The following is a 15,169-nucleotide window of genomic DNA, read 5'->3' as shown; positions in this document are numbered from 1 at the left end:
GAAAGTCCCTACTGAAGATCACTTTGCTTGAGTGAGCTCAATTACAATGCGAATGCTGAGGCTTGTTGTGTTGACTGTATAGTCACCACGGATGCTGCATCTTGAGGACATGGTCACTTCCTTGACTACCTATCCTGCCTCACAGGCTGGTCTCAAACTCCTGGGCTCAAGCAATTCTCCTGCCTTGGCCTCCCAAAGTGCTGGGATTACAAGCATGAGCCACTGTACCTGGCCCAATAATGAACTCTATGTGCCATGTGCTTTCCATGTATTATCTCATTTAATCGTCAGGTCTACCTGATCAGGTAGGTACTATTATTGTTCCCATTTTGCAGATGAATAAACTGAGGCTTGAGGAGGTGGAGCCTTTTGCTCAGGGTTACACAACAGTAGCCAGCATTTGATTCAACACTCCAAGCTCACTCCACTCTGCCCTGCTGCTTCCTCCCTGGGTGGAGATGATCTTCTCTGGGGAGGTGGCCTTTTGAGGGGTTGGCTGATATTATCTCGGAGGGTGGGGAAAGCAAGCAGACAGGCCACAAAGAGCCATTGGCTGGAACTCATCTGCAGGAGTCCTCTAACGCCACCAAAGCTTGGCGGGACCTAGAAGTCTTCTCTTCTGTCGTGAGGATAGACACAAGGTCTTCACTCTTGCCTCAAGTTCAAAGGGCCTGAAGTATTGAGAAGTACGCCTCATTTGTTTGTCTTTTTAAGAAAACTCATCCTAGGGCCAAGTAGTTTTTACAGGACAATGCTTAATGTAAGTTCTAGAACTGTGCATTTGGATGTGGTCCCGGGTAGCCCTGGTCCAGGAATCACGCTGAGGAAAGGTTACATCTGAGATGTGGTCATAGCTGTAGTGTGGCACCCAGGAGAGGGTGGGAGGTGAGCAGAAGACCTCAGCCAGAGCTTGATTCTACCACTTCCTAGCTGTGTGCCTTGAGGCAAGTCATTTCACCTCTCGGAGCCTCTGCTTCCCCGTCCATCCATTCATCCATCCACCCATAAACTCACCCAGCCCATCAGGTGATGCCAGTGCCCAGGCCCCACCTCCAGAGCACTGGCTTTAACTTGGCTTCAGAATTTAATTAGGCTCCTGGTAGGAGCCAGGGTTGGCGTGAGGGCCATGGTGCTTGGCAGCCAGTTGGCCAAGTGGATGCATCAGGCTCAACCTGTGTTGGTTCAGCTATTTCATTGAATGTTCAAGGCACAGGTGAACCTCAGATATGCAGTTTGAATCCCTGGTGTGTTCTGCCAGGAGGGGTAAGGCAGAAGAATGGGCTTTGGGTCACTCAAATCAATCCAGCTGGCTTGAGGGTCAGTTGGCCTCTTGAGCCAGTATCCTTGTCTGAAACAATGCCCACCGCAGGGGGCTGTCATGAGAATTAACAGGATGACAAATGTAAGGGCCTGGCACAGAGCACGGATGCTTAACAGACGGTTGTAACGTACCTGTGGAGGTTTTCCATGGAGGGGTTTATTTAGAGATGCTAAGACCTATTTGGAGGCTGCAAAACCCCTAGACTTGAGCTCACTGAAGGGCACATGATGCCCTCGTGTGGCTCTAACTAGATTTGTCTTGGGAAAGGGTGTCTTTAATGTGAGTTTAAAAAATATCCATTCGTTTTAGCAGCACAACCACATTTGGAGACTTGGGCTCTTCTGGGAATATTGCTTCGGTTGTTTATAAGCTCCTCCTGATGTCAACTCTGAGGACGTTAACTGGGACAGAAATGTCTCATTTAAATTAAAAAAAATCACAAAGAAAAGTGGTGGGGAATTGTGGTGGTGCCACATGTAATAAACAAGGGAGAGACAAGCTCAGTCTAGAGGGACTGTGAATTAAATTGCAGAACATGCCACACATGACAATTTTACATGGTTCTACCCAGGGTTCTAATTTGAGATTCCTATAAAGTCCCTGGTCTGTGGCTGCCTTCACAGACTACACAGGGAACAGTCTTTGAAGTTCTGCGCCCTCCACCAGAACCCAGAGCATTAAAACAAAAAAAAAAAAAACAAAAAAAGTAAGGGAGGCATATTTAAGAGGCAGCCAGCCTATGCCTGAACAAAAAAACCACCACCAGAAAAAACAAACACATCTTACTTTTGAAGATGAACATTTGAGACCATGGGAGTCAATATTTCAATAACCCATTTTCACTAGAAGATAGGGCATCCTTTATTGAGATTTGCATGACTATGAGTAGCTAAGAATAGGGAGACATCAGGGTAGGAGGAACCGTGCTTAGACTTATGCCCAAGCCAGGGATGAATGCTTGTTTGTCTGGTTTTTTTTTGAGAGAGTCTTGCTCTGTCTTGCAGGCTGGAGTGCACTGGTGCAATCTTGGCTCACTGCTACCTCTGCCTCCCAGGTCAAGCGATTCTCCTGCCTCAGCCTCCCGAGTAGTGGGATTACAGGCACATGCTGCCACGCCTGGCTAATTTTTGTATTCTTAGTAGAGACAGGGTTTCACTATGTTGGCCAGGCTGGTCTTGAACTCCTGACCTCGTGATCCACTCGCCTCGGCCTCCCAAAGTGCTGGGATTACAGGTGTAAGCCACCGCGCCCGGCTGGATGAATGTTTTTTAAACAACCTCAGGTGTACTATGCAGGTACAGAGAGTTCAGAATGAACCAGTTACATACTACACCGATGCAGAACAGAACATTCAGAAGTTTCTTCCCTAAAGTTTGGCTCATCTATGACCTTGGTTCTTAAAGTGGTTCTTAAAAGTCAGGGGCTCTGGAATTACCTGCCCAGACAGAAGTCAGAAACTTGGGCCTAGAAATCTGCATTTTAAACTCATTCCCGAGGTGCTCTTCACGTATCTAAGCCAATGCTTCTTAGATTTGAGCAACCAGTGAAATTACAAAAAGAATCTTCAAGACTCACTTCGAGCTGTCAACTATTATCTCACAAAGAACAATGAAAAGCGATAATCATCTCCTTTCATCCTTGTTCCAAAAAAATATTATGTGTATTTGTCTTTGGAAAAAATCTTGTACATGACCTTTACTGTTGTTTGCTTGGAGAGCTGTGTATGTCATTGCGGTCCAACATCTGGGAACCCCAAGGGGCTTTGGGCACCACTTTGGAGTGAATGATGGGCCCAAGAGACAAGGCTTATTAGAGAACACCATTATCTTCCATTGTTTTATTATTTTTTATATATATATATGCAGATCTGTTTTATGTACAACAATTAGTTCTATCAAATATTCAGACAAAGACATTCTACTGGTAATTTCCCTCCAAATCAATTCAGGTAAAATTAGATACTTACGCACTTCATGGGCTATCAACATTTGCGACTTATCAATTTCAGTTCTGAGGTCATACACACAATTCAAAATATACATTAACTAGGTTAAGGCGATAAAAGTGGACTGAAAGAAACCACAGGATTCAGAACAATGAAACTTTGTATTTTGCTTGCATGAGAGTCATAATGTGAACAGCAAGTATTGTGCGTATCTCATAGCTCTTCAGTGGAGAGGGAGCGGCTTCTGAACATCTAAGGTGATTGCACGGCAGGTGGGAAACAAGGGTGTGGCCTGCTGGAGGCTTCGCTGAGGGAGGGCTCATTTCTTCTCTGCTTCTCCTTTTTTGGGTTCTTGTTTCAATTTGTAATCAGCCAGGGCGGCCTTGATTGCATCTTCAGCCAGCACTACAGGTAACGGAAGGAAAGAAGCCTAAGTTTCTAGATGCGAAAGAAGTGGTTTTGGGAATAGAATCTTTAAGAGCTTGGAGGAAGTGGTGCTGGTGGGGACTAACGGGGTAACCAAGCCAGAAAGCTGGGGTGAGGAGTTGCCGGGCAGGTCAGCAGCTGCTTCCTGAGCTGAGTTACTCCTGTGGGTAATCCTGGAGACAGACTAGGGTTTAAATATCTGTGATCCCAGGCTAGTTCCTTAGCCTCTTCGAACCTACTTTCTACTCTATAGAACTGGGATAATCATGCTTTTCTTGCCAGGATAGTGTGAGGACTTACGGAAGATGTCTAACACATAGTAGGGACATAGCAAATATTAGTTCTTGCCTGCTCCCATCAAAGTCTGGCTTTGGACAAAATCATATCATGATAAAAAGTTGACATGACCTTTGGAAAAAAGATCATGTCAATCTGTTGATGGGATGGCATTTGCCACATCACCCTCTAGTGATCAAGAGTTTGACCACTTTTATTTAGGAGTCAATATTCAAAGTGAGGCTATGGGGAAAATAAAAACCAAGAGAGCTGGAATGACAGCAGAAAGCAAGCAAATAGCAGAGAACATCAGCTAAAGGTTTCAGTACCTAAAAATGCCTAATAAAAGGGCTAGGGATTTCCTGAAACCATGTGAAAATGTTTACAAGTGATGACCTTTCTTTATGGGTACTTAAAATTCCAGATCAAGTGGAAAGAACTTGGGTCTGACCAGGCTTCCTGAAGAATGAGTTAGTGTGTCTGCCCCGGCACCTGGCTCTTCTCCTTGTGAGTATTACCCTGGCAAGAGGCCTGACTCTCTGCTGATTTTTAACTAATTTGGTTAGTAAACCTCCATCGATGCATTAAGGCTAATGTTTCTCATTCCTTTTTTCCCTGAGAAGGTTAAGAAATGATGGAAAAAGCATTAGATTTAATACAGAGACCAAACTGGAAAGCCAAGTACAAGTCTTAAGGCATCTGAGCTTTTTTTTAGGATAGCAGAGAGGGGGACATTGTACAACTGGGCTTAGTTGTGCCATATATACAGATGCAGACCCTGACAGTTATAGCATCCAGACAGGAAGTGAAGAAATACACAGGAAACGGGATTATGGAGAAAGCTGAGTTTTCTCCTCTGCTAGAAACAGCAGATTCTGAAATCAAAGATTGGAGCTTAAATTCTGGCTCTCCCACTTATTAGCCATGTGACGTGGGTGTCTCAACCCAAGCCTCAGCTCCTTCATCCATAAGAGGAAAGTAATGATATCGACTGTGCACTCAAGGATATCTGTGAGGTTTAGAAATGATGCCCATCAAGTGCTCAGTATGATGGCTGGTGCATATCTCCTTCTGGCATGATTCTCTTAGGGATGAATGTGAGACCACAGGGGCTCTAACCCTCTGCAGGTTGTAAGGACAGACTCATGAGCTCTAATTCTGAGGGTTATAAACATGGGCTCCATGACCTAAAAGGACTGTTGCAAATGCAAGTTGAAATTACTGCCAAATGTCCCAGCTGACTGGTATGGAGAGCAGAGACTTACTGGAGCAGTGCAGTTTCACGGGAGGCAGGCAGAGCTCCTTGGCGATATCTGTGTTTTTGATAGTCAAGGCTTCCTCCACCTGAGAGGCATAATGGAAAGACGGGCAGTTTTAGCAACGCTTTATCTTGTGAGGGCCAGACAATAAAAAAGGGAGGCCAAAAAGGCCCTCGGGGTTGGTGGGGATAATTTTTGTTTAATAACTCAAAGGGCTGAGGGTCTTCTCAGGATGACTCCCACTCTATCAAAGCTGCAGCTGCGATTCTCTGCGAAGTATACACAGCTGCACTGCCTGGCTTGGGTAAGCAAAGACCGCCCAGACACTTCTCTAAGCCAGGAGTCGAACCGGTGAGAAGTCTCTTAGGGATCTGCTTGTGGCCTGTGTCAGGAATCTTTTCCTTAAAAGGTAGTGATTTCCGATACTGGTTTTGTGAATATCAGCTTCTCTGATATCCTCATACGAAATGTTAGAAAAAATCCTTTTGACTAGAAGTGCCAAATGGCATCAGAGAGGTTGGGAAGATGTCAGGTAAGTGGCACAGTGGCAGTGGCACAGCCGGGTCAGGATGAACGCTCTCTCTGGTGTCACCCTTTGCCTATAGGAGCATCTCCTCCAGATCAACTGAGGACGCCTGGGGTCTGGTTGACAGCCCGGGGGGGATAATGTGAGGCAAACAGATCCTCGCCCATGTGGAACAGTGCCCCACCGCCTTACAGAAAACAAGATTTCCCAACAGCTGGGCTCCTTCGCTATGTCTGACTATCGTTCAATTTCCCAATTCTGCTAACCCTTCTTGGCTGATTCAGGTTCTGCTCCTGAAACTCAGATAGGCGATCTCAAGGTTAAAGAAAATGTTCTCTCTCCCATTTTCTGATCACAATTCACAGTCCCCTAAGGGCCAGGTTCTGGGAGCATAAGTGCCTTGTCTCATTTCTCCCTTCACCTGAGGACAGTTCCTGACAAATCACTTCAGGGCTACCTCCTGCCAGAGCAGGTTAGGTCTGAGCTTCCTGGCCCACAGGAGCTTGCCAGCCAGAAGGCCGTGAGCCACAGGAAGCAGGTGGCACGTGGCCTGGCAAACCGCTCTGCCGTGGAGCTGGCCAGCTCCCAAGCATGCTCCTCCATGACTCAGCTCCCTGCACCTGGTCCCTTGGGGCAGCAAAGATGAGTGCCATGATGGTTGGCTTTTCTGAGAGGTTCTGACAGCAACTGGATTTTAGAAAGTCCAGCTCTTCACTGCTTTTGGGACCTTTGACCTCTGCAGCTACCAGGGAAAGACACTTCGGAGAGAAAGGGATGAAAGAGAAGTTCTAGCTCTTTATTATCTCTGCCTTTAGAGGGCTTGCGATCAGCCACCTGGATCACTGTTCTGATTTCGTTGTTCACTTTGCCCCTACCCTTGCTGTGTTTTTGATTCTTTAATCCCTCTTTTAACACAGGCTAGTTTATTTCACCAATCCTTGTAAGCCACCTAGAACCCTTCCTGAAACATGAGAGGAAATAAGCAAGAAAATAACTACCATATAACAACTCTTTGACTTGACAAATTATAAGAGTATTGGTAACCTTAGAGAAAGCCCAAGATTTCTTCTAAATTCTATTTTGTTAGAGGGACAGGTGAGGATCTTTTTTGTATGTAATTAACACCCAAACAAACAAAATGATCAACAAGAAGAAAACCCAAACATCATCTAGAATGATCTATAATTCCCAATTTGAAGAATTAATATAATCAACATCTGTATAGCAGAAACTTTAAAAATTCAGAATATTAAAAAAAAGTTATGGTTGTTTTTGACCCATTAGACCCGTCAAGAGACAGGCTTGGGGTGAATGCAATTTCATTCTGTTAGATTTGTGAGCAACCTTACCGTCTTTCCTTTCACCCATTCAGTGGCTAATGAGCTGGAGGCAATTGCAGAACCACAGCCAAATGTTTTAAACCTAGCATCCACAATTTTCCCCTTTTCATCCACTTGAATCTAGAAAAGAGACAAGAGTTAAGTGGTGAGTCCTGGGACCACCCTCTGGAACTTGGCACTCACGAAGGTTCATTGGGGCCTTCCCCAAGGGCTTTGGGCTTGCTTTCCATACTAAGTGATGGCATTAATTACTGATTTTGCCTTGTTTCAGAGAGCTCAGTGATGAAAAGTGAAATGCAGGGACAACTATCCAGGCCCAACTGACAAAGATCAGCTGAAAAATATGTTCCTCCACCCCAATATTATTTTGTTTTGCGACTCTGGCTTGCATTTTGGCTATGAACTTCTATTTGAGGCAGTCTGCTCACAGCTGCTGGGGCAATCTGCCTCTTTAAACACTGAGAGAGTCCACAATAAAGGTCTCTGGTTAATACTTTTTTCTTGGGCAGCAGATTATACTTAGTGGTTTACCTCCTGTTTTGTTTCTGTATTCCAAGATAGGTATGAAGATCTGGCAAGCTGCCCACTCACCATGAAGCAGCAGATTGGCGCTACAACAACAGTTTCCCCAAAGCACTAGACACTGTCTTCATGTTGCCCCCAATCTGGGGACAGGTTTAATTTACTGTGTTTCTTATCTCATTGGGGACTGCTAGCTCACTGGGATTTTCCTTTGATCAGTAAAACTCACAAAACTCTTTCGTTGGCTGAAGTTGGAATTTAAACTTATACAGTGAGTACAAAAATGAGATTACTTTTCTATCTCGGAAAAAGTCGGCATAGTACACTAGCCTAGCAGGAGAGCTACGATTGAGGCCCTGTTCCAATCATGTCTAACATGGACTCATCCCATCTCACAGGAATAAAGATGGAGACCGAGTGAAATGCTGTATGTGCAAGTGCTTTGTAAACTTAAAGGGATTATTGTTATCACTATTAAAGACTAGCCATACCTGTAATTTCATTACGTCACCACATGCTGGAGCCCCCACCAGTCCAGTTCCAACATTTTTAGATGTCTTGTCAAGGGACCCCACGTTTCTAGGATTTTCATAATGATCAACAACCTAAAATGAGAGGGTTAAGATAAATCGTGTTCACTCTCTATTGGTGCTGGTCTCTGGTATGATGGCAAGCTCCTGGAAGTCAGCATCTTGAACCTGGCAGGCAATCACCAAATTTCACCTGAGTAGAAAGGTCTACACTCATGTCAGTGAGAACCATTTGTGACCCCCAATTCCTTTTGTGTCTCCTCTACAACTACTTCACAGATTAGCGATACCTAGAAGAAAAAAAAATCAGTGAAATCATGTCTTAATTCCATAGGGTTTTTACAAAAATACTTGACTTTTACCCACCTACATCACCAGACTTGGGCTCAAACAGCAGTTTTGTTATTTTCAAATAAAAACGATCCTCAAAGGATGATTACTACTTAAAAATTCTAAAAATAACTATGGCCCAGGGAGGGAAAACTTTCTTAGAAGCCTTAAGGTGACTGTTACACAGAGAACAATGCTATGGAACGTGTACGTTTATGTGTCTTTTAAAATAAAAACAGTGCCATTACCGTATTTCAGAGCCTGTCATCACCCTGGTGCAGCAGCGCACCCTGGCTGCTGAAAGGCTGCTAGTCCAAGTTTCCTCGCGGTGTACCCTCAACAAAACACACCCCCGGGAGGGGGAGGAGTGAAGAAGCCCTTGGAGAAAGGGCAGAGGCCAGATCAGAATCAACATCCATTCGAACTGGCACACAGAAGGCCTTAATGTGGTTACTGGTTAGTAGTAAGCACCCCGATCTTCCAGTCCCCTTTTCCTCCCCATCTGACTAAGGATTTTGACTCCAAGTAAAGGCCCCTATAGTATAGTATCTAACGGAGGGACTTTTTGTGCCACGTTGATTTATGGCATTCTTTAGTTGTTTCTAGAGTGGGAGTCTCACGTCTGGGGGACTTTGCGTCACCAGACAGCAAGGGGCTGCAAACTATGCATCTATCCCTCCTTCCCCGCCAAAAAAACCTCCAAAACAAAACAAAAACACTACGCATGTTGGTTACAAGCCTGACTCCCCTATGCACTCCTAAAGCAGTAACAGAAACGGTCTCCTCGTGCTGGGGCCTATGTGCCAGGAACCATGACAGGATTCCACGCACAGTATCCTTTGTAAGAGACAGCTGAGAGTGCCTCATTTACACCTGGGGAAACAAGTTCAGAGAGGCGCAGTGACTAGCGCAAGGTCATCTGGCCAGGGCAGCAGCGTGGCTGAAGCCGGAGCCCGCTCCGGGGGTGTGTCTGTCCCTGGACTCTAAAAGACAAGTCCCAACAGGACCCTGCCTCCTGGGCTGTTGGCGAATTTAAAGTTGGGATGCACGAAGTCGCGGCCAGCGGCGGGGCCCCCTGGAAGTCGCAGCCCGATGAGCGGTAACTGTTGTTTATCAGTTGCAGTGAGCCTCACTGCGCAGCAAGGGAAAGTGAGTCAGGGCAAAGACGTGGGAGGCGACAGCTAGTCCTGGCTGCGTAGAACCCCGCGGCCGCCGCTCCAGCCCAGGCCTCCCCCGAGTCGGCATTCCGCGTGTCCCCTCGTTTGTCCCTACCTTCTTGTGATAGAGTCGGGCCGGGGCCGATAGCTCCCGGGCGGGCAGGCGGGGGCTCCGGAGCAGCAGAGCCGACGCTGCCCGCCTCAGACGGCCAGCTCCAGCTGCCGCCATCTTGCCGGCTTGCGCCTGCGCCAGTCCAGAGCGATGCCGAGGGGCGGGGCGCGTCTGCGAGTCGGCTCCGAGCTGGGAGCGCGCCTCTCTGGCGCCACCGAGGCTTTGCGCCTGCGTCTTACCGTTCCGTGCAAGTGTCCGCCCTCTGGCCCCGCCTTGACCACGCCTCTCGGGGGCGGGCGGGGTCGGGAGCGGGAAGGTCTGAAGTCGCTAGAGGGCTTGTCCTGGGTGCTGGATTCTGGTGGAGAGAGGATCTCAGGCTTCTGCAGTGTGGGAATGCGGCGCAGAGGACCACCGAGTCCACTTTTCCTAACCCTATTTTGCAGCTAAGGAAGCTGAGATTCAGGGCAGTTTGGTCACTCCGTCCAAGGTCGCTTAGGGCTTAGGCAATTAGAATTCGAACTTGGGTAGTCCTGGGTTAGAATCCTGGTTCGGTTTCTTCCTGGCTGTGTGTCCCTAGACAAATGGTACCGGCTCGCTAAGTCTGAATCTTCCCTTTTGTATTAATTCGAGGACAATTCCTTCATCACGAAGCCAGCATCTGTGTCGAGTACCTACTATGTGTCAAGGCACTCTACTAGACCCGGGGATCCAACGGAAAGCAAAACAGACGTAATTCCTGCCCATTGAGCTTGCTAATGAGGGAGCAAGGTAGAGATAGAGACACACTCCAGTACTTGCCTACCTCAACAATGGGAAGCTTAAGAAGGAAACGAACACCATGTCCTGATTGAAAAAAAATGAGTATATGTCTATTTTTCTCTCTAAAACAACAGCAAATTCAATTTGTATGTCGGTGCCTAGCAATTAAGAATTTCTAAAGAAATGCGTATTTACTGTTGGTTTGCAGTATGTGAGCTTATAAAACCGGAAAACTCAAGTGTATTTAACGCCTCCTAGGTACCAGACGTTTACATAAAGGGGAAGAATTTCTTTGGGAAATGGATTTTTCTCTTGAATGGTGAAATCGATCCTTCCCCGAGGACCTGCAGTTTTCTTTGCGTTTGAGGTGCAGTTGCTGGGGAGACTAAACCCAAGCGCCAGGTCACACTAGGCGATAAGTAAGGTATTTTTTCTAAGAATCACTTTGACCTTCTCAAGATGGCGCCAAATTCTTTACTACAGACACCACTCTCGCTCCATGACTTCCTCTATGGCCTCCACTTCCTGCCCAAAGACCCAACTTCTGTCCGAAGTTGTGGCGGAACGTATGCCATGATAATGAGTTTTTTCTCTGGTGGGAGTTTTTACAGGGGTATAAAATAAAATGAATTTAGTGTATTTGGAGATTTTCTCGTTATCTAAGGTTCCCAGTTTCCCTTTCAGTGTCAAGAAAACGGGCTTTTGATAAGGCGCGCGCCGCGGGCAGCTTCTGCCTCAGCGGGTCTTCGGCGGCCGCGGGAAGACCCGAGAGTCATTAGAAGCGCAAGATGGCGACTGCGGCCGCAACCTCGGCTTCAGAACCCGAGGCTGAGTCCAAGGCTGGGCCCAAGGCTGACGGAGAGGAGGATGAAGTTAAGGCGGCCAGAACAAGAAGGAAGGTGTTATCGCGGGCTGTGGCCGCTGCGACATACAAGACCGTGGGGCCAGGGTGGGATCAGCAGGAGGAAGGCGTGAGCGAGAGCGATGGGGATGAGTACGCCATGGCTTCCTCCGCGGAGAGCTCCCCCGGGGAGTACGAGTGGGAATATGACGAAGAGGAGGAGAAAAACCAGCTGGAGATTGAGAGACTGGAGGAGCAGGTGGGCCCGGGGGTGGGCAGCGGGCACCTTCCAGTCTTTCAGGTCCTCAGGTCCCCGTGTCCTGGCCCGCCTCCCTAGTCCTCGGCGGCCATAAAGCCGCCAAGGCTGCAAACCCCTTTTTCATGACCGTAGCTCCTGTCATTTGAGTGCTTATTGCGTGCCCGGTGCTTTGCAAATGTTATCCCATTGAATCCTCCTCACCACCCTGTGAAGGAAGCCCTGTTATGTATCCCCATTTTACTGGAGGAAACTGAGGTTCGTGGAGGAAAGTCTCTTGCTCAAGATAATACTTCCTGCAAGTCAGGCCTCGTACTTTGATCCCATTCCAGAACTCCCCCTCGTAGCCACACGTCCAACAGTAGAAATACACTCATTCACAAGAGACTGTTACTTTGTTGTGTAGGAATGACGGCGGTGATGAAACTTGTGGTAGGAAAAATATTGACCGCGATGGTGATAATAGAAATGGAAAGGTTTGCTGGTTCTGGAGGTTAAGGCCTCAGTTCTAGCTGTTCCACCCTTGTATGTCCTTGTGAGAATTTGTTAATTTCTCTGATCCTCTCGGCTTCCTCATCTGCAGATTGGGAGCAACAATGTCTGCATAATATAATTGTTGTAACAGTAACTATAGCCCAGTGCCTAGCATCTAGTCATAACATGGTCTCTCGTTTGTAACCTTACGAGGTGGTGATATCTACTGTATAATCCAGGATCTCAGCAGGAAATAGGTGGCACATTTAGATTAGGATGATCTGAGAGAAAGTAAAGGTGTGGGTAGGGAAATCAGGAGTGAAGGTTTAGTATCCTATGGCTAGTAACTCCAGAACCTGGTGTCCATCTTGGGCCTGAAGGGGTGAAGGGAATGATCTGAGTTGTGTGGAGAGGGCACCTGAGACCTGCTGATAACTTTGTTCAAGGGATGCAGCCCCAGTTTCCTGTCAAGGATTGGGGTGGGGGAAGAAACACCTTGACCTCCCTTTCTTCCTTCCACCAAACTTCTTCTGCTGGTGCCTTCTGCTGGGCAGACTCATCTGGAAGCTGAAGAGCCAGAAAACCTGTATATGGGGTCTATACTCGGGGACACAGGGCAGGGAGGAGAGGGTAGGGTGTGTTTGGAGGGGGCAAACAGAAGAGATGGAGCACATTCTCTTTTTTTTTTTTTTTTTTTGAGACAAGAGTCTCGCCCCGTCACCCAGGCTGGAGTGCAGTGGCACCATCTCGTCTCACTGCAAACTCTGCCTCCCTGGTTGAAGCGATTCTCCTGCCTCAGCCTTCCCAGTAGCTGGGATCCAGGCATGCCCCATTGCGCCCGGCTAATTTCTGTATTTTTAGTAGAGATGGGGTTTCACCATGTTGGCCGGGCTTCTCTTGAATTCTTGACCTCAGGGGATCCACACACCTTGGCCTCCCATAGTGCTGGGGTTACAAGCCTGAGCCACTACGCCCGGCCCACATTCTCTTTTTACAGATGAAGAAACAGAGGTTCAGAACAAATGATGAAATGATTTGCTTTAAGTCGTTCATAGTGGGATTTACACTGAAATGTGGACTAGATGCCACACTGGATGTGAAATCACTCAGTGAATGTGAAGTTGCTAATCTAGGTTACTCATTAAACGTTGCTGAGTGTCAGTTTCCTTATAATACTCCCTCTGGCACTGATATTTTTGTTACATTATGAGATAGTGATGTCATCCATTGGTATAGCTTGTCCCACCCATTACATTTGATTGACAGAGGAACCAGTTGGGGTTGGCAGGTAGTTACCATTTCCACTTTTTATAAATAAGTGTACTGAAGCTAATTTAGTCTTATTCAGCAAGTACAGCGTGACACTGCGTACCAGATTGACTGTGTCCTTGCCCTTGTTGATATCATTTCTTCAGACTGCTAGTCCTGGGCCTTTCGATGAGCCTATTCTGTGAGGTGGGGGAAAGAGAGGTTTGGGACCAGAGAGGTTAAGTCCTTGATGAGGGTACACAGCTTGCTAAGGAGCAAGAAAGGGGAGAGCAGAGGTCTCCTGGCCACTAGTACTCTGCAGTTACCTGTCCTGCCACAAATCACCAAGGGTGGAATGGAGTTTAGAATGTGACCACACAGGATGGGACCTGGCAAGTGATGAATTGAAGACCCTCTGGCCTTATGCTCTTTGTCCTGGGGTCTAGAAATGAACTTTTCCAATTTCTCCAAGCCTCCCACCCACCTCACCTGGTCCCACAGCTGCTGCTTCCTGCCGTAGCTGCTCTTATGGTAGAGCATCATGATGAATCGCTTCCAAATAGGTCTGGGAGAAACTTGGCCTCGCCATATTTGAAAGTTCTGGTTCTCATACCTGAGTGTTTCTGAGAGAGCGTCTCACTCTTACCCAGGCTGGAGTAGTGGCGTGATCATGGCTCACTGCAGCTGGGACCTCCCAGGCTCAAGTGATCCTCCCAGCTCATCCTTCAAAGTAGCTCGGACTACAGGCATGAGCCCCCACGCCTGGCTAATTAAAATTTATTTTTGTAGAGATGGGTTCTTACTGTGTTGCCCAGGTAGATGTTGAATTCCTGAGCTCAAGTCATCCTCCTGCCTCAGCGTCCCAAAGTTCTCAGATCACAGGCATAAGCTACCACACGTGGCCACGATTATATTTTATGGAAGCTGGCAGTTTGCTATGGTATCTGTGTAACAAAAGCAAATATTTTCCGTTATTTGTGTTTGTGTGCTGAAACTAAAAGTGGCACTTCATGGTCGCTTCAGCAGATTTGTCAGTGCAGCAGTACAGAGACTATGGCTTTGCAACCCTGTGTGATCCCCAGCCTTCCATTGAGTAGTGGAAAGGCCTTGTAACAAGTTATTTCAGCTCGCAGAGCCTTGGGTGTCCCAGTTAGTAAAATGAAGGTTGTAATAGTGCTTTCCTCACAGGGCTGTTGTGGGGTGCGGCACAATGTGGGTAAAACTCCTGGCACGGTTTGGTACATGATAGTTGCTGCTCCATTCTCCCTTCCCTGCCTTTCCCTTGATCGCACGAGTTGTTTTCTTTCCATCAGACCTCTCTTATTTCTCCCCCTTTCTGGTACAGGTAGGTGTAACACTTTCTTCACATTGCTAGGGAGTTCAATCAGTTAACGTATCATTTTGTGATTGGTTAAGTTTCCTTTAAAGCATCTATGTTATTAATCCCAGCTACTCGGGAGGCTGAGGCAGGAGAATCACTTGAACCTGGGAGGCAGAGGTTGCAGTGAGCTGAGATCACACCACTGCACTCCAGCCTGGGTGACAGAGCAAGACTCCATCTCAAAAAAAAAAAAAAAAAAGTCATTAATGATGTTCTAAGACCAGAATAGACCAGCATATTTCTCATTTCTCAGTATAGGTTGAACTATGTAGAAATAGCTCTTTTAAATGCATTTCAATATGTATTTAATATATGTACTTTCAGAGTATTTGTCCTTATATAGCAACTTATCATTTTACCCTGAAAATCAGAAGTTTACACCAAAAGCCACACCTTAAAGGCAGCTTCTTGACTTTAGCGACTTTTACACCTTTTTCTTCTGCTGATCTACACATGGTATTCATGT

The 15,169-nt window shown here is 46.9% G+C and overlaps 2 protein-coding genes across 4 annotated transcripts in view; one reads left to right on the top strand and one right to left on the bottom strand.

Annotated features, from left to right (window-relative positions):
* Positions 1-3,143: 3,143 nt before the first annotated feature.
* Positions 3,144-9,961, bottom strand: ISCU (iron-sulfur cluster assembly enzyme). Of its 3 annotated transcripts, XM_021922867.2 has the most exons (6): positions 9,748-9,878; positions 8,339-8,435; positions 8,107-8,220; positions 7,103-7,213; positions 5,234-5,312; positions 3,144-3,671 (listed from the first exon to the last, which is right to left on the bottom strand). In XM_021922867.2, the coding sequence occupies exons 2-6, from the start codon at positions 8,375-8,377 to the stop codon at positions 3,586-3,588; spliced, it is 429 nt and encodes a 142-aa protein (XP_021778559.1). In that variant the 5' UTR covers positions 8,378-8,435; positions 9,748-9,878; the 3' UTR covers positions 3,144-3,585. The 3 variants fall into 3 exon arrangements, with proteins under 3 accessions (XP_021778559.1, XP_003907159.1, XP_009179893.1); XM_003907110.4 differs by lacking the exon at positions 8,339-8,435 and having other exon boundaries at positions 9,748-9,961; XM_009181629.4 differs by lacking the exon at positions 9,748-9,878 and having other exon boundaries at positions 8,339-8,505.
* A 1,086-nt stretch (positions 9,962-11,047) lies between these two features.
* Positions 11,048-15,169, top strand: part of SART3 (spliceosome associated factor 3, U4/U6 recycling protein) — a 35,289-nt gene continuing 31,167 nt past the window's right edge. Inside the window, exon 1 of the mRNA XM_003907107.5 lies at positions 11,048-11,603. Coding sequence (XP_003907156.1) covers positions 11,292-11,603 — 312 coding nt within the window. The 5' untranslated portion in view covers positions 11,048-11,291. The remainder of the gene's footprint in view (positions 11,604-15,169) is intronic.

Source organism: Papio anubis, chromosome 9 (genome assembly GCF_008728515.1).
Source record: "Papio anubis isolate 15944 chromosome 9, Panubis1.0, whole genome shotgun sequence".
NCBI classification, from domain to species: domain Eukaryota; kingdom Metazoa; phylum Chordata; class Mammalia; order Primates; family Cercopithecidae; genus Papio; species Papio anubis.
The sequence above is the reverse complement of the archived record's forward strand: the minus strand, read 5'-3'. Positions and strand labels throughout refer to the sequence as shown.